The sequence below is a fragment of the Paralichthys olivaceus genome, chromosome 6 (genome assembly GCF_024713975.1).
Source record: "Paralichthys olivaceus isolate ysfri-2021 chromosome 6, ASM2471397v2, whole genome shotgun sequence".
In the NCBI taxonomy this organism is placed as follows: Eukaryota; Metazoa; Chordata; class Actinopteri; order Pleuronectiformes; family Paralichthyidae; genus Paralichthys; species Paralichthys olivaceus.
In genome coordinates, this window is record NC_091098.1 from 27,771,816 (window position 1) to 27,799,315 (window position 27,500).

The 27,500-nt window shown below is 42.4% G+C and overlaps 2 protein-coding genes across 5 annotated transcripts in view; one reads left to right on the plus strand and one right to left on the minus strand.

The window, feature by feature from the left end:
- The first annotated feature begins 13,564 nt into the window (after window positions 1-13,564).
- tcea2 (transcription elongation factor A (SII), 2) lies at window positions 13,565-17,965 on the plus strand. The gene is made up of 10 exons (XM_069526197.1): window positions 13,565-13,722; window positions 14,534-14,596; window positions 15,018-15,123; window positions 15,235-15,319; window positions 15,743-15,879; window positions 16,308-16,375; window positions 16,585-16,728; window positions 16,882-17,028; window positions 17,104-17,175; window positions 17,577-17,965. Exons 1-10 carry the CDS (start codon window positions 13,654-13,656, stop codon window positions 17,583-17,585), a joined length of 900 nt encoding a protein of 299 aa, XP_069382298.1. The 5' UTR covers window positions 13,565-13,653; the 3' UTR covers window positions 17,586-17,965.
- A 2,151-nt stretch (window positions 17,966-20,116) lies between these two features.
- The window catches only part of rgs19 (regulator of G protein signaling 19), a 24,112-nt gene continuing 16,728 nt past the window's right edge, over window positions 20,117-27,500 (minus strand). For 3 of the 4 annotated variants that reach the window (XM_069526202.1, XM_069526201.1, XM_069526203.1), the window contains 4 exons: window positions 24,081-24,247; window positions 23,415-23,501; window positions 22,820-23,054; window positions 20,117-22,643 (listed from right to left, as the gene is read on the minus strand). In XM_069526202.1, coding sequence (XP_069382303.1) covers window positions 22,455-22,643; window positions 22,820-23,054; window positions 23,415-23,501; window positions 24,081-24,247 — 678 coding nt within the window. In that variant the 3' untranslated portion in view covers window positions 20,117-22,454. Of the gene's footprint in view, window positions 22,644-22,819; window positions 23,055-23,414; window positions 23,502-24,080; window positions 24,248-24,813 lie in introns of all 4 variants that reach the window. The other variant, XM_069526204.1, reaches the window with a different exon arrangement.

Consider the following 27,500-nt stretch of genomic DNA (forward strand, 5'->3'; position numbering starts at 1 on the left):
TCCAACACTCAAGCCGAACTGTTTGACTGAAGCCAATCAGAGCTGAGAATGAAAGTGAAGTCCGTCCGACCCGAGCTGACGGATGATCAAACCGGTCCCTGGATGGTTGAGCTGGATTCATCTTAACTCTCACACTATGTGCAGTTGCACTCAGAGGCTGGCAGGAGAAACTCCGGAGAATCCAAACAGGATCTCCAGATAAGTTCAGGAGATCATGTGGAGTTCAGTGCAGGTAGCGTCAGCAGCCTCATGGGAACCACTGGCTCATCACATCCACAGATGACTGGCTCCTCTGGATACGTTCTGTAAATGAGTAGCTACAGAACCGGTCTGAGTTCAGAGATCCTCCCATTATAACCAGCGTAAGTATGAAACAGTCGTGTTTCAAAGTGTTCAGACTGCACACCCAGCACGTCTGTTCTCACACAGACTCTTTCAAATTCTGACCGAGATGTTTTCGGAGGAATTCTTTGAAACCACATGTTTCTGGCTTCTCTCACACACATTCCTTCAGACTGGTATGTACCACTGACCTGCACAACCTCATTCCATCTGAGACTCGGGTTAGAGCCTCATCACTCCAGTTGTGCTCGAGCACTGGTGACTCAGACTCGGCCGGCGGACCCATGCAGAACCAAGAAACCTTCATCTACAGGTTCTCAAGACAAATCTCTGTTCTTCATAATGAAGCTCTCTCCAGAGTCTGACGGGTGTAATCCGTCCTCCTCGTCTTGAACCTCAGGTCACACTCACACATACACGAATGATGTCATCGCTGGCTGAGTGTGGGCAGTGCAGGAAGTAGCACCGATGACAGGTGGCGTCAACCACACACACGTTGTTGCTATTGGTCGAAGTTCCTTTAAGTTGATGATGGACGTGCAACAGTTAGAAGAGTTTGAGTTTGATTGTCTCCAGGGTCCGAGAGGAAGTGAACACGACACCTGCTCTCTCATCTGATGAACTGAGATCACACTGGCCCTGTGTGTTGTCCTGCGTGTTGTCCTGCGTGTTGTCCTGCGTGTTCTCCTGCGTGTTGTCCTGCGTGTTGTCCTGCGTGTTCATCACCCTGTGTGTTGTCCTGCGTGTTGTCCTGCGTGTTCATCACCCTGTGTGTTGTCCTGCGTGTTGTCCTGTGTGTTGTCCTGCGTGTTGTCCTGCGTGTTGTCCTGTGTGTTCATCACCCTGTGTGTTGTCCTGCGTGTTGTCCTGCGTGTTCATCACCCTGTGTGTTGTCCTGCGTGTTGTCCTGCGTGTTTATCACCCTGTGTGTTGTCCTGCGTGTTGTCCTGCGTGTTTATCACCCTGTGTGTTGTCCTGCATGTTGTCCTGCGTGTTGTCCTGCGAGTTGTCCTGCGTGTTTATCACCCTGTGTGTTGTCCTGCATGTTGTCCTGCTTGTTGTCCTGCGAGTTGTCCTGTGTGTTGTCCTGCAAGTTGTCCTGCGTGTTCATCACCCTGTGTGTTGTCCTGCGTGTTGTCCTGCGTGTTTATCACCCTGTGTGTTGTCCTGCATGTTGTCCTGCGTGTTGTCCTGCGAGTTGTCCTGTGTGTTGTCCTGCAAGTTGTCCTGTGTGTTGTCCTGTGTGTTGTCCTGCGTGTTTATCACCCTGTGTGTTGTCCTGCGTGTTGTCCTGCGTGTTTATCACCCTGTGTGTTGTCCTGCGTGTTGTCCTGCGTGTTTATCACCCTGTGTGTTGTCCTGTGTGTTGTCCTGCGTGTTCATGACCCTGTGTGTTGTCCTGTGTGTTGTCCTCCTGTGTGTTGTCCTGCGTGTTGTCCTGCGAGTTGTCCTGCGTGTTCATCACCCTGCGTGTTGTCCTCCTGCGTGTTGTCCTCCTGCGTGTTGTCCTGTGTGTTGTCCTGCGTGTTGTCCTGCGTGTTGTCCTGCGTGTTGTCCTGCGTGTTGTCCTCCTGTGTGTTGTCCTGCGTGTTGTCCTGCGTGTTGTCCTGCGTGTTGTCCTGCGTGTTGTCCTGCGTGTTGTCCTGTGTGTTGTCCTCCTGTGTGTTGTCCTGCGTGTTGTCCTGCGAGTTGTCCTGCGAGTTGTCCTGTGTGTTGTCCTGCGTGTTGTCCTGCGTGTTGTCCTGCGTGTTGTCCTGCGTGTTGTCCTCCTGTGTGTAACCACATCAGTTGTGTGTTGTGAACTGTTTTCATTAGCCTCCATGTGTTGCTGCAGCGACAGCTTCACAACATATGGAGGAAACGGAGAAACTGCCAGTTTGAATCTTTTTCAGGTTTTTGTCAGAGTGTCACTTCATTAACTGCTGCTGTTACTTTCAGAAAAACTCTTTCACACTTTGTAAACTCAGATGTTGATACGTTATCTAGTTATAAACTTTTATTGTAGAAATAACGATTATTTTTATGAAAGACTGTAAAAGCTCACATTACAAGAGAACCCTTCCATCTGTTCTTCATGTGTAGAAATGTTTGAATGTTTTACAGACTTCTTTTACCTTTGAGCAGAATTCAAATGTACTGAATCAATGTAATGAAATATCACCTCACTTATTTTACAGAAATGTTTGACCTTATCAAACCAACATTTCATTAACATCTGAACTGTTCTAGTATTGAAACTTTTCAACACTGCTCTCACGTGCACGCCTACAAACCCAAGCTGTGCAATATTTCACGTATTCGCTCTTTGTTTCTCAAACAGTCTCCGGCCTGTTTAGTCTCAACATTTCCACTTATCTTAGTTTTCCCATTTTTCAGCCTGAAAACAACAGCTTTCTGTAAACGCCACACATTTTTCTTACTCGTGTTCATTTCCGGCAGCAACAAAAAATATCTAACAAGAGAAACGTCACGACGCAGCGTGCACGAGAGAAAACCTCCAGGAGGGAGGCGGCGAAACAACGGCAGCAGCAACGTTTCAGATAAAGTCTTTTTTTCTCCTGTGGTGTGTGAGTGAAGTCTATTTTTTCTTTTGTGGTGTGGGGTTAGAGTGTGGGGACTTTCTTTCCTTTGTGGTGATTCTGTGGGAACTTCTGAATGAGATGGAGTGATTCCTCAAGTCAATGCTATCAGGCTGAGACACACTCAAACACTGGGCCTGGGTCGGGGGGGCGATAAGGAGCCAGATGAGGCAGATGTTGGCCCGGAGGTGATAAGAAATGGGACGAGGCCTCGTAAGCTACACGGAACGAACAAAGTGACACAAGAGAAGAGAAACAGTCAGGGCTCGTCTCGTTTTGTTCTCTACTTGTGTTTGATCGTTTCTTTAATTTCTCCAACTTCTATATGTTCTCACTTCACAGCCTGAAGCCTGATGTCAGCCCGATACATGCACAACACCACTGAAGACATGTGTTCAATTACTTCTGCGGTTTGGGTTCCTGTCATCCTGAAATTGAATTTGTGGAGGAACGCTGTGATGTCACATCGAGCTGACAAAATAATTTGTCAGAGTGCAGTTTTCTTTCTTCCTTCTTCTTGGCAGCGTGTCGAGTTAACAGATTAATTATGAATCCAGTATTTATTGACACAAGATAAAATAAGCTGGAAAAACATGAATCGTTTCTCGTGATGAGACAATAATAAGTTTGTTGTGTCGAGATCACAGACATTTCTGTGATCGTGAGAAAACAAAGACAAGTTTCCATATTGAAGATATTAGCAAGTGGTCGCTGCTAAATCTTTTCAACATTAGCTTTTCAAGTCTTTCGGGCTTTTCAAACATACTCAGTCTGATTTCAGCAGCACGGTCGCCTGTCGTCTGGTCAGCAGCTCATGGCCCAGGTCCATCACGAAGTCCAGCGGAGCGTTCTCTGATTCGTCAGGTTCCTGTCACATGACCTCCGTCCAGAAGAAACCAATCAGCCTCAGCTACCAGAAGCTGTTGAGATAATTCTGTATTTTACAATGATGCTGTGAAGCGTTGACCGGTGCAGGAGCCGGTGCAGGAGCCGGTGCAGGAGCCGGTGCAGGAGCCGGTGCAGCCGGTGCAGCCGGTGCAGCCGGTGCAGCCGGTGCAGCCGGTGCAGCCGGTGCAGCCGGTGCAGCCGGTGCAGCCGGTGCAGCCGGCAGGTCACCTGGATATTCACTCTGTGTACATCACGGGTTGTAGTTCACATTGACATCGGCAACTTTCAACTAAAGCTCTAGGATCTTGACGTCTTCCTCAGATATAATTCATCTCTGAGCCTTTAAACGTTTCTCCATCAAGTTTGCTGGTGATTTTTGTGTAAAGCTGCTAAATAACAAAGTGAGAGATAAAATGAAACCAATGCAACACACTGGAGGACAGAAACAATAAGAAGTACATGTCTTCTTTAAAACGAAGAGGCAGCATTCATCCTCAGCTCCAGATGTGTCGCCGCTCTGTCCCTGGAACCAGACCCATTCAGACCCATTCAGATTATTCAGACCCATTCCTCTGGTGTCCACCCACCCCTGCAGGACGGTGAATCAGCTCTTGAACACGACCCAGAGAGGACTGCTCCTGGTGGTCCAAACACTGGTCCTCAACCCAGGGGGGAGATTCACCATCTTCCTTTAGAGCCCGGAGGCTGAGCAGGAGGTCACTGAGCTGCAGTCCTGCAGAAAACTGCAAACACAACCTCGGTCCTACAGTGAAGCCACTAATTAAAACCTCCTGCTCTACCACCATCCACTTAGAAAGCCACTGCTCTGGGCTGCTGTTGTTTTCAGTGCGAGAACAGAGAAGTGACATAATTACAATGTTTGCTCGAGTCATTTGTGGTCGACCATCATCATTAATTAAAGCAGAGCATTCGTGAAGAAAAAACAGTTGAAGTGCTTTTGTCTGCAGAGAAACACCAGCTCCAGTTAAAACCACCTCAGCACTGTAATTAGACGAACAGAGAAAAGGGCTGAAGATCGTTTCTTTGACTCGACCTTGATTTCAAACACAGATAAAGTCACATGAAGGCAACTGATGGTTGGTTGACCCGAACCCTGCTGCTGGTGACGGATCTCTGTCTTCAGACCAGCCTCCATGTGCTTCACTGAACTGCTTCATCTGTACCACTGCAGCTCCACGAGAACATCTCTCACTATGTGATGACGTTCTCAGTCACCTGAGGACGAGCTGCTCCTCTGTCTTAACTTATAAATGACATCAAGATAAAACTTTACGAGCCTCGCGGTCAGTGAACGTGTGCCTCCACCACCAGTCCTGACCTACTGCAGGTCTCCCAACAGGAGAATAACCACAAGCTGTCCATCAGTTTCTCTCTCAGTCTCTTCCTCTCTCTCAGTGATACTTTCTTTATTTCACACTTTCATGATTGTTTCTTTGCTTGGTCCTGAAATGTGTGAAAACATCACAAACCACTAATTTAATCTAATCACCATCTTTTTTCTCAGGTCCAGTTCTGAGCTGCAGTGGCTTTGAAAGAGAAAGTGATTTAGATGTGAGTGGGATAATGATAATGTTCATTCTAGTCATCTCTCTTCTATTCAGCCTGAGCTGCGACACAGCTTGAAACTATACTGTAATTCATCCACGGATTTAAGAACACCTGAAAGACTCGTCAGGTGAAGCTGCTCACAGCCAGAAACAAAGAAACTGACTGTTTGGAATCTCTGGGAAAGTTTCTTTGTCTTTATTCAGATTTAATATTTGAAGATGAAGGTTGTTTGATTGACGGCCGCCGCTCGTATTTGTTTCCTGTGTACGTAAAGATCTGCGTCCGTCCCCGAGCCTCCGTCTGTTAAAACAACACCGACTCAGTCCTGCAGTCGAGCCACTAATTTCCAACCTAAGTGCTGTTTCACCACTTTCAGAGGCTGCAGCTGTTTTCAATGTGGTCGAGGGAGAGAAAGTGATTTAGAGGTTAAATGGGATAATGATGATGTTCATTCTAGTAATTTCTGAGGCCAAAACATCCTCATTCAAATCAGGGCAGAGGATCTGTGATTAAAAGAGGCAGAGGCGGCCAACAGGCTCAGGGCAAATATAATTATAGGTGCTATTGCTGGCACACTTTTCACACTGGTCTCTGGAAACGTTTTCACTGCAGCTTCATTCCTCCGCAGAGTCTTTTTAAATTGGTGTCTGGCTGCAGCATAGGTCATAAAACCCACCTCCTCCATGTTAGCAGATGGAACATGGACCAAGCTGAAGGGTCGGTCTAGTGGTTCTGAGTGTGGCCGAGGGGTTGATGTGATTTAGATGTGACGTGGGATGAGTGATGGTACTTTGGAGGAGTGATGGGCTGTAACTCAGCACAGCCTCTCATCACTGGCAGGAATGCAGTGATAGTTTTTGTATTTTCATTTATTCACAGTTATTTTTGGTGCATGAGGTCAGTGGAGTGCGTCCCTTAGTTTCCAGTGTGTGGTGAGTCACTATGAAAGACCTCAAAGGATGTGAGTGGTGTCTTTGCATTCTTTACCTACTTTAAATGAGTTGCACTTTGCGTCCAGTAAGGTTTTATTTTGGATTTCCTTCTTTCAAGGCAGTCTGTGGTTTCGGTTCATTTCTATAAAAATCAATTTGTCGCTGCAGAAAACTAATCCATCACAGTCACTTTTTATTTTTTGTCATAGGTTTTCAAACTGCTGACAGGAAGTTACATGCAAATGCAAATCTCTCTTAATGTTTCCCACAGCACCTGAACACACCACCTGAACAACTCTGGAGGACACGGTGTTGATCTAAAGATTCCGAGCGTCAGTATGAAGTAATGAATTATTGTCGAAGACGAGTTCTCTTATGTCCATCAGGTTATTTCAGGAGCTGAAGCTGGAGTTACCCTGTGATGAACTCTGACTCATATGACGTCCCTGTGACCTTTGACCTCTGAAATCTGAATCTAAAGACAGACCTGAGACATCATTTCAAGAGACAGAAACATGTTCGTGAGGTGAAAACCTCCAGAATCTCCCTCAGTGTTCCCGAGACATCGTGTTCATAAGAGCGGGTGAGACGGACGGATGGACCTCCGGCCGCTGGGGGTCGCCGACCAGCCGAGGGTTTACAGACATCATAAATATGAATATCATGATGTTTATGTCTCAACGATTTGTAAGAGTTAGTACATTTCCTACGACTCAGATTCTGAAGAGAAAAGGAGGAAAGATGACAAACGTGTAAGAGCTGGACGACGAGCAAGGTCAAAGAAACGAGTGACAGATGGAGAGAGAGAAGAAGGGATGAGAGGGGCACAGAGGAGGAGTGATGGTGAACAAACTCTGAGCCTCAGTCGGCCGCAGAATTTGGGAAAGTATTCTGTGGTCGCTGCAAGTATTCAGAAAATGTTACAGACGGAGGGAGGGTGTGTGTGTGTGTGTGTGTCTGTGTGTGTGTGTGTGTGAGAGATCATTTGTTGGCATGCAAAATCCCTGTGTGGATGTATGAACATGCACAATCAATGTGTGTCTGCGTGTTGTGGTTTAAATACAATATGTGTGTTCATGCTAGTGGTCACGTTACATTGTGTGTGTGTGTGTGTGTGTGTGTGTGTGTGTGTGTGTGTGTGTGTGTGTGTGTGTGTGTGTTGGACAGTCACGAAACACATGCGATGCTGTGAGATGGTATCACTTCCGAAACGTAACTGTGGGATTTGAATAAGCACACACTGATCCTCGAGTGTGTTTGACTCGTCCGTCTCACACACACACACACAGACACACACACACACACACAAACACACACACAGACACACACAGACACACACACACACACACACACACACACCATTGTCCATTGTCCCCCTGCACATAGTTCATACACAATGTTAACACAAGTCAACACACGTGTAAAACGTGCTGAGCTCACAGCTGATAGGAATCTATAGTGTGTGTTGAAAAGGCTGGAATCTTTATCAGGGTTGCAACTGAAGACAATGAGAACACACACACACACAGACACACACACACACACACACACACACACACACACACACACACACACACACACACACAGACACGCACACTCAGTGTATTGGGGACAGGCTGATTGGAGGACAAAGCCTATTACTTCGTCCTCGTGCTGATGAGAAGTGACAGAGACTCTTTCAGCTCCTGAAGTCTCGGAGCAGCTGGACGTCTCAGCAGCGTCTCAGAAGACAAAGGTCTCATGAGGAAACTTCACTCTTGACTCTGAAGATCAGGTCCATGCTTCAGTCTCTGAGTCGTCACTGTTACGATTATATCGTCCTGCGTCTGTGACACGAGACATGGACACGTAAGACAACGTGGAATACAAAGTACATTATTCTGTCACGTGTGAAACAACAATAACATCAGAGTTCACTCGTTCACCTGTCACAAGGGAATCTAGACGACCCCCCCACAACGACCGCTCGTCCACACGTCAGAGTCAGAGACAAATCCAGCCAATCAGAGATGGAGTTTTTGACACAGGTCCATAATCAGGACAAAGAGACAGACAGACAAACAGGCAGACAGACAGAGAGACAGACAGACAGACAGACAGGCAGGCAGACAGACAGACAGACAGGCAGGCAGACAGACAGACAGGCAGGCAGGCAGACAGGCAGGCAGGCAGACAGACAGAGAGACAGACAGAGAGACAGAGAGACAGACAGACAGACAGACAGGCAGACAGACAGACAGACAGGAAGAAGAAGCAGGGAGCGAACACTTTCTCAGTTTCACATCAATGCTGCTATTCTTCTGTGTTTAACCCCAGAGGAGCAACACACACACACACACACACACACACACACACACACGCACACACACACACACACACTCACACACAGAACAACAGTGACTAACGACTAAACAAAATAGGCCAATAAACAGACGTGCAACATGTGTGAAGGGGGTATCACAGGGAAGTGTGTGGGAGTGGGGCTGCCAGTGCCTTCCCACACAAGTACACACGTCACAAAACACTCATAAAAGACACACACACACACACACACACACACACACACACACACACACACACACACACACACACACACACACACACACACGGCACAGCAAGACTAGAAGATTTGAGTCCTGCTGTGACCTGGCCAAGAGTAAATCTCTGTCTCTCACACACACACACACATTTCACTGTTCGATGTAATGTCTTCATTCATGAGGAGAAATCATTTGTAAGAAGCAGAACATGAAGACGCAGGATAAAGAACGTCTGTGTCAGTTTATCTGAACTGTGTGTGTGTGTGTGTGTGTGTGTGAACATAGGTTGTGTGTTTGCAGGCAGCGGTTCTGCTTCACATGCATTAAAGTGAAATTAAAATTAAATACACAACTTTTTACTACTTAATACTTTTACATTTGAAAAAGTATGATATAATATTATTATAAATACATTGAACTTTTGTTATATAATAATTATTTTATTAATGATAATAATAAAAAGTTACTTAAAGGTCCAGTGTGTAAGATTTAGGTGAAAGGGTCTATTTACGGTACAACAGCAAATCAGGAAACACAACAAACACAACAGCAAATCAGAAAACACAACAAACACAACAGCAAATCAGAAAACACAACAAACACAACAGCAAATCAGAAAACACAACAAACACAACAGCAAATCAACTCACAAAACTGACCTCCATGTTCTCTGCCTGAGGATGATGACATCATCACCGCCACCTTGTCCCTGACTTCCTGTCTCCAAGCTGGAATGTTGGCACTCGGCAGGGAACACACACACACACACACACCCTCACACACACACACCCTCACACCCTCACACACACACACACAGCTGATCAGATGGTGTAAATCGTGGTGTGGTGACACTCATTAGCTTCTCATTATTAATAATAATAATTCATAATTAAAGTAACATCATGAAACTAAACACTGTTGATACAAAACTCGTCATAAATGACTCTTTCAGTTCATAACTTTGATGACTTTGATCCTGAAGAAGAAAAACTGTTCACGATCAACGATCAGTTCAAATCAGTTCACATCAGTTTTATCTCCAAGATTCAGCAGGAAACTTTAAATATGAAGAATCCTGAACAGAGTTCGGTGGATTTGTTACAGCCGCAGCTCTTCTGGTTCAGGAAGCAGAGGATCATGGGTAATATCCAGCGTTCAGCTGTGTCCCAGCTCAGGGATTACACAGTCTGAGCTCCAGTCAAGCAAAAGATTTAACCTGATTTCAGCGCTTTGTTTAACCTCTGAGCTTGATTGGATTAATTACAACGTGTTGCTGCAGAGGGCGCTGTTACTAAGAGAATTAACATCAACAGCATTTTAAAGATTCTCCTCATTGATCATGATGTCATCCAACATTCCTGGTGGTTGTCGCTCGTACTGTAATTAAACAGAAAATCAAATCACATTAAAATTCAGACCCCCCATGTTTGAGCTCAATGTTCTTCATGCAGCTTTAACACTGGATGTGTGAAGCATGGGCGGAGCCTCGGGGTTTCTCGTAGAACAGTCATGTGTCGCAGGGTCATTCATTTCATTTCTAGGAGCCTGAACAGCTCAGTGAGGAGAGAATCTGAGTTTTAGTCTGAGGTGATATTCTTGTTAAACTTCTTCCACACCGGATCGTTGGCTCTGAACGGTTCAATGTCCTCTCAGGTAAACCGGCGCTCTGTGAGCACAGGGTCGTCCCAACATGGCGGAGGTGTGCTCTCTCCGAGCACCGATTCAGTTTCTTTTTCTTTCTGTGTTTGGTCAAAAATTCTTTGGTCTTTTCACTTTGGCCAGAGTTGATTGTGTTTCTACATTAAATCTGCAGCTGAATTCAGGAAGCGCCCTCTCCTCTTGATCTATGGACTCATTCAGAGTCACCTCTGACGCCAGGAAGTGTTTCTCTGTGTTCACTGGATCTCTGGAGTCTCAGCTGTGAACCACCTGAAGCAGGAAGTTCGCTTTCCTTCATCCCAGGTTGTTCATTTTGACCTTCAGCTCCAGGAAGTGTCCTTTCTACTCACAGCAGATCTCTGGAGTCAGAGCTGCTAATGACTTCACACAGGAAGTCTCTGTTGGATGGAGTCATTCTCACTTCCCTCAGACTTCAGGCCAAGTATTGTGCGGAGTCGACTCCTTCTTCCTCTCTGATGGTAACTGCTGAAGCCTCACACGTAACTGCACAGATGGCCACTGGGGGCAGCAGAGCACAGCTCCAGAGAATGTCCGCACAATTACATCTGGACGTTTCCTGTAGTTTGTGTTTCTCATGTGAAGCAGCAGCAGAAGAAAATGTTTTTCATGATCACACCTTCGATTAATTATCTGAATCTGCAAAGTCATTAAAGCAGTGACTGATGAGTACCTGACTACCGAATGTAATGGAGTACAAGTAAAAATACTCAAGTAAAAATACTGAAGAATATAGTAAATCAGAATCAGAAATACTTTTTGTTGATGCCAGGAGCAATTAAGGTAGAAGTAGAAGTAGAAGTAGAAGTAGAAGTAAAGGTAGATTTAGAAGTAGAATTAGAAGTAGAAGTAATGGTAGAAGTAGAAGTAAAGGTAGATTTAGAAGTAGAAGTAGAAGTAACGGTAGAAGTAGAAGTAATGGTAGAAGTAGAAGTAGAAGTAGAAGTAACGGTAGAAGTAGAAGTAACGGTAGAAGTAGAAGTAGAAGTAGAAGTAGAAGTAACAGTAGAAGTAGAAGTAGAAGTAATGGTAGAAGTAGAAGTAGAAGTAGAAGTAAGGTAGATTTAGAAGTAGAATTAGAAGTAGAAGTAACGGTAGAAGTAGAAGTAGAAGTAGAAGTAATGGTAGAAGTAGAAGTAGAAGTAACGGTAGAAGTAGAAGTAACGGTAGAAGTAGAAGTAGAAGTAGAAGTAACAGTAGAAGTAGAAGTAATGGTAGAAGTAGAAGTAGAAGTAGAAGTAGAAAGCTTTATGTCGGCAGCTAGAAAACGATCCATACACAAGTTTTTAGTAAATCTTGAATCCGATCTTGGCTCCAGGTGACAGTTTAGAAGACAGCAGCAGTTTTATGGTTTAATTGGATTAAACATTTTTCCAGCGATGATGTTTACAGATGAAAACATTTCGTGTTAAAAAGAACGAACTGTGTCACTGAGAGATTTCCAGGCTGAAGTTGATTTGATTGAAATCCATTAAACTGAAAAACAAATGTAAAACCTCAGTGTTCACTTAACCACTAATACTTTGTTTTATGGAAATCTTTCCTGAACGTACATTTTCACAGTTTAGTAAAATAATCCAAGCTGTTGAAGATATTAAAACCTCCACAGAGCTCTGAGTTCTTCATCACACACCAGAGAAGAAAGCCCGACTCGTTTGTTTGAATCATGTTTTTCTGATTACACATCGACATCACAGATCGCGTCACTGAGCGACTTCCTGTGGCTCCGTCAGCGGGAAACGTTCAAGACTCAACCTCAGTGGAACTTTGAGGATTTTAAAGTGAAAACATTAAAACACAAAGAAAATGTTCCGAGCAAAAATGAGCAGCAGACGATATTTAAAAAACTTAAATCCGACTCTTCACATGTGTCGAAAAAGACAAAAGAAGAAAAGAAGAAGGGATGACGAAGAGGACGAGAGGTGAAAGAAAGACTAACCCTAAGAAGCAACGAGGGGATGAGAGGGAAGAAGTCTAAACCTAAACTAAACCTAATTCTAACTCCAGGTCTAACCCCCCCACACAGTCCTGAGTCTTTGAACAGAAGAACTGGGACAACACTGCTCCTGCTGAACACATCGTACAGGAGGAGGACACTAGTTACTAAGTTATGAACTATCTGTTTTGTCCTCTGTCTGTCTCTCTGTCTCTCTCTGTCTCTGTCTGTCTGTCATGACTGCAGAATAATGAAGTTTCTCTCAGAATCATGTCTTGGTCTCAGTTGCAGGACGGAGGATCTGATTGTGATTTAGACAGAGACAGAACCTCAGAGACAGAGACAAAGTCGTCTCTGGCAGGCCGGCTGGGGAAGTTTGTTTAAAGCTTGGATCTGTTCTACATTACATGAACTGTCTGGGACATGTTCCATTTAGTTTGACTCTTTCTTCTCGTCTGTCCCCATGCGTCTTCACAGATATTAGAGCAGCAGCTCTTCTTCTGTCAAGAAATAATCTTCTCTCATCCCATATTGTGACGTCTCATTTGAGATTTTATTCTTATAATTCATATTGTTCACAGTTTTTAAAATGCTGAAGTATTTTTAGGAGGAATAAATGTTGTTGGACTTACTTTCACTGCAGATATTCAATGATTAATGACACCAGCATTATATCCCATGATGCATCATTGTTACTAAGGTGTGGACATTACAAAATACAACACTGTCATCTAGAGGAAGGACACAGTAAATACATGCAGGGCTTTTATTGTGTTGCGTCACAAACACTAAGTTGTTGCTTCAAAATCTTTCTGGAATAAAACAGAGAAAGAGGCAGTTTGGTTTGAATGGATTTTTTAATGATATTAAAACAAGCTGAGAGATTATAATAATAATAACTTTATTTATACAGCACTTCTCCAACAAATAAAAAACTAAGCTAACATCAGTAAATAATCCAAATACTAAATGTAATCAATACAGTAACACAAACTCTAACCAGGTCAAATATGTGAATTCTGTTCAAAACAATGAAGTTTGAAGCTTTGATTTAAAGGAAGCTTGTGACTCAGTCTGCAGAGGGTGAGAATTAAACTCCGACTCCCAGCATGCCCCTGTTTCCAGACAACAACAGACGAGCAGAGGAGCAGCTGGTGGACGATGAGACAGTTTGAGCTCAGAGCTCGAACATGTCTTCACAGCAGGAAGTGGAGAGGATCTCCAAGAAGCTGGAGAAGATGGTGCACAAGAAGAAGACGGTGAGTGACACACTGGTACTGCAGGTTCACCTCGAAATACAGAGAAAATACACAGAAAACATACAGAAATACACAGAAAAATATACAGAAATACCCAGAAAACATACAGAAATACTCAAAAAATATACAGAAATACCCAGAAAACATACAGAAATACACAGAAAAATATACAGAAATACATAGAAAATACCCAGAAAACATGCAGACATACACAGAAAAACGTAGGAAACAGACAGAAATACACGGTGATGTGAGGAGCTGCATCTTTAACTGCTGACTGAAGAAATCTCTGGAAACACACGGAGCGTGTCCCCCCCTCTGCTCCGAGCTTTCCTGCTGCTGTTTGTGAGTTTAAGACTAAATGATCAGAGTTAAATCAGATCTGAGATCTGCTCATTCACAAACATGCAGCTGAGATCAATCCTCAGCTGATTGACCTCAGCTGCATGTGTCTGTAGATCGTGTCTGTAGATTGTTCAGTGTATAAATGTAGTTGTGACCTGCTGAACAGCTTCATTGTGAAATGTGACATGATGTGTATGAGCTTCATGATCAACACATTGATTGTTAGACTGTATAAATTAAATGTTAACATGACGTCACATTCACACAAGTAAAACCAGAATCTCACTCTGACAGCTTGAGAATCTCTGGGATAAATGAAATGAAGCAAAAAGAATCTGTGACACATTAACTGACTTCCTGTTAAAAACAGAATTTAGGAACAAGATGAAATTGAATTGAATGACTGGAGTTCCAGGTCTGAGTGAACTGCAGGTGCACAGTCAGACTGAATGTGCTCTGTCTCCAGGACGGTGCTCTGGACCTGCTGAGGGAGCTGACCAACATCAAGATGTCTCTGGACACCCTGCAGGTAATTAACTCCACCCCTCTGCCACGTCACCGTCACACAGATCAGGTTCCACTGATGACTCCAGTTCTAAAACTTCACTACTACTCACAATGTGGAGTAGTCCCCTCAGACCCATCACGATAGAAGGTACAGAATAGAACCTCCCAAACCTTTTCTGAAGAACTGACAGAATTACTGACATTTACTAAATCGTACATTTCTCAGCCTCTGAAACATTCAACTGAAACTTAAAGCGTCAAAGAGAGATCTTCTTCTTCTTCCTCTTCTTCTTCATTCACGTTCTTTATTTTCAGTGTTTTCATCGATGAAACTCTTCTGTAATCTGCTTCAGCATCTCTGTCCTCCCTCAGGCATCCAGCCAGAGTGCACACAAACTCCACTTCCCACAATGCATTTCACCTCTGTCCTTCTCTCCCTGTAGTCGACCAGAGTGGGGATGTCTGTGAACGCTGTGAGGAAACAGAGTTCAGATGAAGACGTTCAGACTGTCGCCAGAGGCCTCATCAAGTCCTGGAAGAAACTGCTAGGTGTGTGTGTGTGTGTGTGTGTGTGTGTGTGTGTGTGTGTGTGTGTGTGTGGGTGTGTGTGTGTGGGTGTGTGTGTGTGTGTGATTTCTTATTTGTGTGTTTTGTCATCAGAGGGGAAGTCGGAGGAGAAGAAGAAGGAAGGTTCTCCTGTGAGGTCATCGTCCACCTCCAAAGAGTCCGGCTGCAGCGAGAACAGGTCACTGTCACGCATGATGTCATGACGACGTCACGCATGATGTTGTCAGTCATTACGATGACACACATGATGTCATGATGATGTCAGTCATTACAATGACACACATGATGTCATGATGATGTCAGTCATGATGTCATGACGACGTCACGCATGATGTTGTCAGTCATTACAATGACACACATGATGTCATGATGATGTCAGTCATTACAATGACACACATGATGTCATGATGATGTCAGTCATGATGTCATGATGATGTCACTCATTATGATGTCAGTCATTACGATGTCACGCATGATGTCATGATGATGTCACGCATGAAGTCATGATGATGTCACTCATCATGACATCACGCACGATGTCACGATGATGTCACGCCTATTGCAGGATGAGGTCACGGTTTACGCCTCCTCTCTTCCTCAGCAGAAAGACGTCTGGGGAAACTCGTGCAAACCCCGCCCCTCCCTCTCAGGTCACCTCCTTCCCCCCCGCCCCCGTCACCACCGACAGCGTCCGGAACAAGTGTCGGGAGCTGCTGGTGGCGGCGCTGCGGACTGACGGTGAGAAGATCTGAGTCTGTGGACTGATCAGGGTTCATTTGTCTTCGTACAACGAGTGAAACATGTCAACGTTTACCCTAACCCTTCTTCTTCTTCAGTAACTTCTTCAGTAACTTCTTCAGTAACTTCTTCTTCTTTAGTAACTTCTTCTTCTTCAGTAACTTCTTCTTCTTCAGTAACTTCTTCTTCTTCAGTAACTTCTTCAGTAACTTCTTCTTCTTCAGTAACTTCTTCAGTAACTTCTTCTTCTTCAGTAACTTCTTCTTCTTCAGTAACTTCTTCAGTAACTTCTTCTTCTTCAGTAACTTCTTCTTCTTTAGTAACTTCTTCTTCAGTAACTTCTTCTTCTTCAGTAACTTCTTCAGTAACTTCTTCTTCTTCAGTACACAAACAGACACACGTGGTCCAAATGAAGATGTTTGTTTCAGATGATCACCAGAGCTTCGGAGTGGACTGTCAGCTGCTCGCAGCACAGATCGAGGAACATATCCTGTGTGTGTGTGTGTGTTTCAAATGTCTGGATTATTTTAAAATAAAAATTATTTAAGTCAGGAATTCTGAGAGCATGTTTTTAAAGTGTGTAAATTTACTTTGATTTAAAAAGTATAATTGTAAAAAGTTTTACAACGTTCATGTACATATGAAGCAGACAGTGAATAAAGAACACTAGTTATCTTTAACTCGTCGTGCTCACAGATTTTCCAGGAGTTTAAATCCACAGACATTAAATATAAAACTCGTCTACGAAGCCGCATCTCGAACCTGAAGGACCAGAAGAATCCAGACCTGCGGCGCAACGTCCTGCGTGGGAACATCTCGCCGCTGCGCATCGCCAACATGAGCTGTGAGGTGAGAGGCAGAGTGGAGGTCTGAAGTTCTCTGGTCTGAGTCTATGGTACTACTACACACTGTGTGTGTGTGTGTGTGTGTGTGTGTGTGTGTGTGTGTGTGTGTGTGTGCGTGTGTGCGTGTGTGCGTGTGTGCGTGTGTGCGTGTGTGCAGGAGATGGCGAGTGCGGAGCTGAAGCAGATCAGAGAGACTTTGACTAAAGAGTCGATCAGAGAACATCAGCTGTCGAAGGTCGGAGGAACTGAGACTGACATGTTCATCTGCAGCAAGTGTCATGGGAAGAGCTGCACGTACACACAGGTGGACACACACACACACACACACTTAAAAAAGTATATTGGTCAGAACTTTACTGTGTGTGTGTGTGTCTTCCAGGTACAGACACGCAGCGCTGATGAGCCGATGACAACCTTTGTGTTGTGTAACAGCTGCGGAAACAGATGGAAGGTAAATAAATATGAAGAAGTATTTCAAAGTATTTGATAAATAATCTAAAGTGTATTTATTATCTCACCTGTAGTAGAGTGTGTACAGATCCTCGTCACCTGTCCGTCCTCTGTCCATCATCGTTTAGAGCAGAAGAGAAAAGTTATCACATGTTGTAACTGCTCATCCTTCATTCCTCACAAAGGCATTGTGGGAAATTTAGGACTAACTGACTCACAAATGTAGCGTCACCAAATAAGTAGTGATTGTCAGTAACACAGTTTCACCACATGATGGCAGCAGAAACTGTACTTCCTCACCTTCTCTTCCTCACTAAGTTTTAATTGATCAAGTTTAATATGATAATAATACATTTAAATATAATGAAGAGTTTAATCACAGTCTTATTTTCTTTCTTTCAGTTCTGTTGAAGAGGACGTGTGTGTTTGTGTGTGTTTGTGTGTGTGCATATGTGTGCATGTGCGGGTGTGCATGCGTGTGTGCGTGTGTGTATCATTCCATCATGAAGCAAACTAAAGTGAATTGAATTTGGATTTAAAAAAATGAATTGAGTTATTGTTTTACTTTTTATTTGTAGAGTTTTGTTTTATGTATAAAACTAAAAGCTGTTATATGTTTGGAGGAAAGTTCATGTTGTCAATCAGTTTAATTTGTTTTATATAGAACAAGTAGATTTCTTCTAAAGAAGCTTGAAGCCAGATTTAAATCACATTGTGTCGTCGTGGAAATGGTGGATTCTGTTTGCTGCTCTGAACATTTCTATTAAATTTGCTCTTGCATGAAAATGAAATCAGTTTTTTAATTCTTTTCGACTTGTTCGGTTTCTATAATATTTCTGTAAATAGTTTTCCTGATCTTTCAGAACTTCGAAGTATCATTGTACATGTTGACGGATGTCAGAAACCACTCGACACTGACAATCAAACACTGTTCAAGTTTACACTGAATGATGTTTGTCTACTGCAGTTTGGTTTTCTGTTGCCTCCAACAAACAGAAACCACGTTAAATATGAAACCTCTGAAAATCCAGTTTTAATCTGAAGTCAATGTGCATCATATGAGCGAGTGTGAATCAAACATGACGGACTCAGTCCAGGTCAATGGTTCATTTGATTCTTATTTTTAACTGATAAAAATATAACATGAATCTTATCAAAGATCATTTTTCATGAATAAATAAGAATATTCGCTGCTTCAGTTTCAGTGAGTTTCAGCTCGAAACTAAAAAGAATTGAAGAACAACAGTTTTCCAGATGTTGATGGAGGTAAGTGAAGCAGAGGAAGCTCCTGTTGTGTTGTCGTGATCCCTGAGTTAATAAAGGTTAGTGTGTTAATGTTCTACCACATACAATGTTCCCATGTATGTGGTAGAACAAGGTAGTGTGTGTTTGTGTGTGTGTGTGTGTGTGTTTCCTGTTGGGAGTGTCAACACTCAGCAGCTCAGTTCAAACATCAGCTCTGACACGTTAGCGTCACAGTTTCCTTCACAAGAAGCTGCTTCCTCAAACAGCGGCTTCATTAAACCAGTCGTCTGGTGCTACAGAGCTTCAGAGGGGAAACATGACGGTGAGTTCCCCTCAGATGTGTGTGGTGTATGTGTGTATATATATATTTATTATATTTATAATTTCCTGATCCTTATGTGAATTAGATAAACTACATTATTTTTCTTCCAAAACTAAAACTGCTATTTATTTCCTGTATATGTTGACACTTTAATCCATGACCATCTCATGTTCTACCTCATTATCATCAGACAGCAGGAACACATTCAAATGTAAACATGTTACATGTCAACATGTTAGAATGTAAACACGTTATAATGTAAACATGTAAACATGTCATAATGTAAACACGTTATAATGTAAACATGTCATAATGTTAACATGTTATAATGTAAACATGTTACATGTAAACACGTTATAATGTAAACATGTTATACTGTAAACATGTTACATGTTATAATGTAAACAAGTTATAATGTAAACACGTTATAATGTAAACATGTTACATGTAAACATGTTATAGTGTAAACATGTTATAATGTAAAAAAGTTATAATGTAAAAAAGTTATAGTGTAAACATGTTATAGTGTAAACACGTTATAATGTTAACATGTTACATGTAAACACGTTATGATGTAAACACGTTATAATGTAAACACGTTATAATGTAAAAAAGTTATAGTGTAAACATGTTATAGTGTAAACACATTATAATGTTAACATGTTACATGTAAACACATTATAATGTAAACATGTAAACACGTTATAATGTAAACACGTTATAATGTTAACATGTTACATGTTAACACGTTATAATGTAAACAAGTTACATGTAAACATGTTATAATGTAAACACGTTATAATATAAAAATGTTACATGTAAACACATTATAATGTAAACATGTTGCATGTTAACACGTTATAATGTAAACACGTTACATGTAAACATGTTAAAATGTAAACACGTTATAATGTAAACATGTAAACACATTATAATGTAAACACGTTATAATGTAAACACGTTACATGTAAACATGTTATAATGTAAACATGTAAACACTTTATAATGTAAACACGTTATAATGTTAACATGTTACATGTTAACACGTTATAATGTAAACAAGTTACATGTAAACATGTTATAATGTAAACACGTTATAATATAAAAATGTTACATGTAAACACGTTATGATGTAAACACGTTATAATGTAAACACGTTATAATGTAAACACGTTACATGTAAACATGTTATAATGTAACACGTTATACTGTGAACATGTTATGATGTAAACACGTTATAATGTAAACATGTTGCATGTTAACACGTTATAATGTAAACGTGTTACATGTAAACACGTTACATGTAAAACCAACAAACTGCTGATGAATCGTATTTAAAGGAAAACAAACACCAAACAAACGAAGCTGCTTCTCATTGGATGTTCAACGTTTCCATTTATGTTTATGTACAATTCAAATCACATTTTTAACAAAATATAAAATAAATAACATGAACAATACTTAGATAACTGCATTCTGAGTGACAGGTCTTTTTTAATCTTTGTTTCTGCCTCCACAGACAATAACAAACATTTTTTTCCTCAAACTAAATTTCCCATGAAGCAATGGGTGTGGGCTTCCCATCTCAAATAATATGCATCTTATTTTTCTATATATAGATACTTTATTAGTATAGTATTATTAGTCATTAATATATATATATTTATTTTTTCACCTTGATCCCCCCCCCCCATTCCTGAATCAACCAACCACACATCAGCCCTGCGGCTCCTGCAGCCAATCAGGAGCAGGCGTCTGAGAGGGCGACAGACAGTGGTGAGGTCAGAGGTCACAGAGGCAGAGGTCAGCAGCAGCAGTGTGTGTGTGTGTGTGTTACTATACTTATCAGGACAACTCAGTTTAAAACTTATTAACACAAGTTATTTTTTGATACATTAAAGGTTCAGTGTGTAGAATGCAGTGACCTCTAGTGGTGAAGTGTCATGTTGCAGCTCTGACTTCAAATCTCTAAAAAGTTCCAAAATAAAAGCATGAAATGTAGAAAACCTGAATGATATTCAGATTTAGATTTAAAGGGTGTTTTGCTCAAAACATGGAAAAATACAAGCTACATTTTAAATAATGGGACGTGTCCTGGTGCTTTGACACGGAACACAGTCGATTATGAAAGAATATCCAAACATGCAAAAGAATATCATCTCAAATTATCAGGAATCATGAGACGATGAATCTGAGGGAAACTTTTTCCAGTTAAATGATTCATTGGTCAAATGGGAAGAAATTATATTTATAGGTTTCTAGGAAGTATAGTAACATAAATGTTGTAAATGTGTGCATGTGTTGTTTTGTTACAAACTCCAGTGTTTTATTGCAGTGTGTGTTTTTGTGTGTGTGTCGGTGTGTGTGTGTCGGTGTGTGTGTGAGGTGTCACTGAGGACAGTGATCAGCCTCAGAATCCTCCTCCTGGAGATAAGTGGAAAAAAACTTAACATAATCAAAATGTTCCGTTAAGAGTTTTCTCTTAAAAAAAATATTTCTTGTCTGTTTGTAAATCAGTAGTCGGAGGGAAGTGATATCATCCGTGATCCAATCCTACACAGGATTCATCCAGCAAGAGACGGGCGGAGGAACGACTAAAAGAAGAAACTACGTCTGACGTAGTTTGTGGCTGGTGTGTTCCAGCTGAAAGAGGAAAGACAGCGAACGAGAAATCATCCATCTCGTTCTTCTGCTTTCCATCAAGTCCTGAAGTGAAGTCGAGGCAACTGAAAACAAGGCGATGATGCGTCAGGGCGCTTCAGTCGGCTCTGACAGCGAACGTCCAGTCCTGAGGGGCAGAGGCACATCCACAGAAGGATTCTACTCCCAGTGAAATAAATAAAACCTTCCCAAAGTTAAACCTCCACAGTACAGCACAAACATCCCAAAGAAAGAGAAGGAGAGAAGACGAGGAGAACAAAAGAGAAAGACCACAGAAACTGATTTCATGATGGACAAATGTGTTCACATAATTAATTAAGTTTTAAATATGAAAAGAAAACTGAAGCAGCAGATTTATAAACTGGATCGTTTTGTAAATGTCCTCCCTACAATCATTAATAAGCAGATTAAACCGAGTGTTGAGGGTTCAGGTATTATAAACTTGAACTCGTTTGTCTGAAGTGGTTAAAAGCTGATCGAGTGTATTTGTTCTTATTTTCATTTATATTCAATTGTCCATCTTCCTTGGCTCTTTATCTGCCTCCATATTAATATGATCCTTCAGAGAGGATCAAGCTGTTCATTAAATCTAAATGTTTGTATATTCTGTCATTAAAGCCTCACTGGATATTGAAAATGTATCAACATCTAAAAAACAGAAAATGTAAAGATTTTCAGATTTGTCCTTTCGAACTGAATTTAACTGTTTCCTTCACTTTTTCCATTTTTAGTATGTTCATGATTTCCATCTGACACAAGAGAAGAGACTCTGGGTAAAAAAACAGATGAAATATAGAAGAAAGGAGGCAGGAGAAGAGGAGAGGAGACGAGAGGAGACGAGAGGAGACGAGAGGAGACGAGATAGGATCTTCTTGGTGACTAAACGTTCAGGATATAAGTGAGAGGAACAAACAGAGACAAAGTTCTTGGCAGTAGTTGGAGAGATCTGAGATTCCAAGAACTGAGGAGTCTGATGGTTTTTGTAAAGTTCTGGACCAGGAGGAGTGAAATGATCTGACACCAGTCCTGAAAGGATCCGAGGTCACGTGGGACTAGGATTCAGACGAGGTACGTGAGCTGCCGTGAATCAGCGACTTGTAGATGTTGGAGGAGAGGAACCGCGGGTACGAGTCCCTGTGCATCAGCGTGTAGATCTGCAGCTGAGCGTCTTCAAACGTGTGAGGTGTCGGGTCCTGCATCTTCCTGATGATCACCTCTCGAACCCGGGCATCCAGGCTCACCTGCAGGGACAAGAAGAAGAAACATCTCAGGACGTTTCATCAAACTGACACTTAAAGGTTCAGTGTGAAGGATTTCATGTCAGTGACTCCTCCAGGTGAAGAGCACTACTGACCTCTGAGGTGACGGACGGACGGATCCCTGGAACTGTCCTTCTATAAACTGAAGAGTCACCTACCTCTTTTGGTGACAGGATGGAAATATAGTCTTCATAGATGGACCGTGCTTTCTCCTCGATGGAGCTCTTGTTGACTTCCTGTTTGAGGTCTTCACAGGCCAACCAGAACAGCATGTTCTCCTCGCTGTACTCCGTCCGCAGGAACTCTCTGAAGACGTTTCGACCCGCAGGGTTCCTCATCAGCTTGTCGAAGGACTGAGACCAGAGCCGGATCTCTTCCACTGAGGGTTTGGTGCTGCAGACGGAAACATGGCTCCTGGTTTGTTCATTTGGAATTGTCACCAAATAAAAAGAAAAGTGTTTCCTGCTTCTCCAGCATCAGAGGAAGTCATTTCTAATTTGAAGGAATGTTTTCATCTGTGCTGTATTTCTAGAAACTGCTGTTTCCTCTCATTTGTCTCATCCAGAACTAGTTCAGGTTTCACTTCCTGCTTCCTTAACACACACGTTAGGTTACACACATGTTAGGTTACACACATGTTAGCTTTAGCATGGTGTGTGTGTGTGAGTGAGTGTGTGTGTGAGTGAGTGTGTGTGTGTGTGTGAGGGAGTGTGTGTGAGTGAGACTGTGTGTGTTTGTGTGTGTTGGACAAACCAAGGTTCACAGTTTGGTATAGTCTCCATCTTGGTGTCCTGTGATATTCTCTTCCTCTTCCGCCGCCTCCGTCTCTCCTCTTCATTCCTGACGGTGAGATTGACATGATTAAACACACACACACACACACACACACACACACACACACACACACACACACCACAGCTGACAGCTATAATATTAGTATGATTTCCTGCTGAAGACATATTTTATATTTCATATCATATATCATGTATAACTCCTCCTGTCAGTAACAGTTAACAGCAGACTGAAGCGACACCTTCACAGTGAGTGTGTGTGTGTGAGTGTGTGTGACGGACACACTGTGTCTCTTCTTCTGTAGTAAATCACTCCTGAGGTCCGTCCTCAAACTCCTGAACTTTCTACTGCACGTTCAGAGAAAACTGAACCTCTGCAAATAAAGTGTTTCATGAAACGAGGACACGTCAGTGACACATCGAGAGAAATGACTTGTGTTACAATGTGCAGGTTGTGTAACAGAACACACTCAGGTCTGATGTCTCTTTCCCTCCAGACACACTGAACACGTCCTCTGTCCCCAGCCAGAGGGGACGGTTGTGTGTGGTTGGGTTTGTGTATATGTGTGTGTGTATGTGTGTGTGGTTGGGTTTGTGTATATGTGTGCGTGTGTGTGTGTGTTTTCACCATGAGCAGCTGCAACAGCAGCACCAGCAGAAGCAGCAGGCGTTGGGCCCCTGGGAATTCTGGGTAATGTCCCGTCCCCCCCCCATCCTGTTCAGTGCCGAGGTTTCACTGCGACCTCCCCCCATGGCCAGCTCCCCCCCTCGCTCAGCCGGGATCGGACCTGTGTACTGCACAGAGAGAGAGAGAGAGAGAGACATTAATACATGAACAGTGGTGAAGTCTCTGTTACTTCAGCTGCTCCTCAAATATTATGGGTCAGGTCACAAGATCAATCTGAGGGTGATGACATCATCAGTGTCGCAGAAAGATGAAAAACTAAGATCAGTGTGATCCACTGGTTGAATAATTTTACAAGTGACCAGAACTAAAGGTTCAAAAGAAATGATTCTGATTAGAGAACAAAAGTTCTCTGTGACTCAGACACTCCTCAGACATTTTGTGAACCCAGCCAGGGTGAAAGAAAGTGTGGGGCTGTGGTTTGTGTTTGTGGAGCGGCTCTGGGACGTTCAGACACATTCAGTGGACGTGAAGGATAAAACTTCAAACGGCTACAGAGCGAAGGAAGAGAACTTTTAAAATGTTCCACCAACAGATCAACCTGTGAAATGTGTGTGTGACTGAGGAGAAACCTGAGCTCCAACAACAACCCCGTGTTAGAATGAGCTAAAAAGTGTCTCCACGTGATCTCCTGTGTTTACAGTCATCACACTGAGAGGACACCGTGGAACCTCACCTGTGGGTCGTCTTCACAGAAGGTGGACGAATGGAAACAGACACTTGTGGGTTAGAAAAGGTTCCTGTTGAAAACGAGCTGTGTGCTGCTCTTTACACACTGTGTCTCTGTTTATCAGCTAATAATAATCCTCTCATTGTAAAGAGAGATGAAGAAGAGAAGAAAGAAAGACTTGTCAGAGAGATGAAGCAGCTCAGCAGATTTTACTGACTTAAAGGCAAAGTTACTTCCTCAAACTTGAACCTAAAAAATAAAACGCACCCACGATAAAACTGTTTCCATGAACCGACGTTTGATTTGCATTTAGATGAACAGAGAGAAAAACAATGTTTCAGTGGCAACGTCCCTTTTTCTTCTTTCTCTGCACAAACACTGAGACGTATAGGAGAGAGAGAGAGAGAGAGAGAGAGAGAGAGAGAGAGAGAGAGAGAGACCATGTAGAGGAGAGGAAGTGAAAGAGAGAGGGTCTGGAGACAAACTGGGAAATGTGATGCATCATGTGATTGAGCTGTGATCACACAAACCCACAAAGATCTCTCTCTCTCTCTCACACACACACACACACACAGTCTCACTCACACACACACACACAGTCTCACTCACACACACACACACACACACACACTCACACACACTCACACACTCACACACACACACACAGATAATAATAACAGATAATTCAGATTATTTCACATCATTATTAGATTGGATGAATTTGTTATAATTAAATATCTGAAAATGAGAAACGTTTGTCCTCCAGCTGTTGGCACTAGTGTGTGTGTGTGTGTGTGTGTGTGAGAGTGTGAGTGTTTGTGTGTGTGTGTGTGTGAGAGAGTGTGAGTGTGTGTGTCTGTGTGTGTAAGTGTGTGTGTGTGTGTGTGTGTGTGTGAGACACACACGCTGTGTCTGCCAGCAGGGTTTAAGTAATTAAGAGCTCACTTGAAGTATTAATCTGAGAGTTTACGGCTCCATAATCCCCCCCGATTACCAACAGCCCTGTGTGTGTGTGTGTGTGTGTGTGTGTGTGTTCCTGTACTTATTTCTTTGTGAGGACCATTTTAAGCTTGGACATTTTGTCTGGTCCTCACGTTTGAGTTAGATTTAGACATTTAGTTGTGATGGAAAGAGGCTAGGGACTGTGTGTGTGTGTGTGTGTGTGTGTGTGTGTTCAACATGTCAGTGCAGGAGTTTGGAAAAGCTAATTTCCTTATTCTCCTGAATCAGATCTGAGATCCCACTCTTTAAAAAAAAAGAAGAAAACTTGTCCGTTGATGAGGTTTTGTCCTTATGTTCTATGAAATGTTAGACTGTAATGTTACGAGATTATTGATTTTCTTTTCAGACGGGCTAAAGGTCTAAAGGTTCTTTATATTTCTCAGAGTAAATGAACCAGGAAACAGTTGCTCCTGATGTTACAGTGACTTCATTCAGCCTTCACAGCAGAGTGTTGTGTTATGTGTTAGTGTCATTCTGAGCTGAAACGTTGATGATCAGTTCACCAGAGGAACATTAGTGACATGAACGTATTTTCTACTGTAGAGTGAAACTGCTCTCACAGATCAGCGATGGAGCCTGGTCCTGGAAACAGATGCACATTAAAGGGTTGTTTTTACTTTTTCAGTGAATTAGTCTGTTTCATGACAAATCACATCTCGTCTATATTTCTATGAGAACTAGATAACTGTGTGTAGGATGTTCTATTGAGTTCAGTTCTATATGTTGTAATGTCTTTAAAATAGAGTGAGATCTGAGTCATCGGTTGACTGATCAGACAAAGATGCTTCGCTTTACAAACTGTGACATGAAGTTTCCTTATTGTAAAATATTAAACCCTCAAACACAGAGAAGCAGCAGCTCTTGATAAAATCTTTAGTTGCCTGCAGGTGGCGCATGTGTTAAAATTACATCCGTTTTATTTTCATTGCCTGTAGGTGGCGCACATCGACATACACTGCTGCTGCTCTTCACTCTGTTCATCATTAAATGATTCTCTGAGAAAACAGTTCATCAACTGAGCGACATCACATCCAACCAATGATCTCAACTCATCTCTGTGTAACGATTCTGATTCCAGGACTTTAGTCCCTGACGTCCTTTTGCTCCACAACATAACATAGACTTTCATTCATTTCTGAATTTCACAACAACACGCACATGGTCATTACCACACAATCACTACTACTAGTCGACCCACACCACAACCACATATGCACCAGAACAACCACACGAGCAGCAACACAACCACCTGAAGAGAATGTTGAACTTTTCAGAAATTGTTGAAGGAAGGTCTGAAAGGTTTCAGGACAGAAACTGTGCTGACAGTTATTACACAGGACACAACTCTCAGGTCTGTCCTGATTCAGTCTGTTGAACATTTCTCCTCCAACATCCTGTAATGTCTCATATTATTCACTTTATTCACAATCACCTCGTTATTACAGATACAACTGACTCTGATATTTTATTTCCCAGAGAAGCTCTGCAGAGTGAACGAAGCTGAAACACTGAATTCATCAGGGAGCACAGGTCAGAGAATGAAACAGCCACAGATGCTCCATCAGGTTCTCTGCTCTAACGCGCTCATCTTTAGGTTTTTCACTGAGGGTTTGTAGAAAGCACGAAACCAGTCGATGTCATGAAAGTCAGGTGTTTAAAGTGCTCTCATCATTAAATGTGTTTACACATTC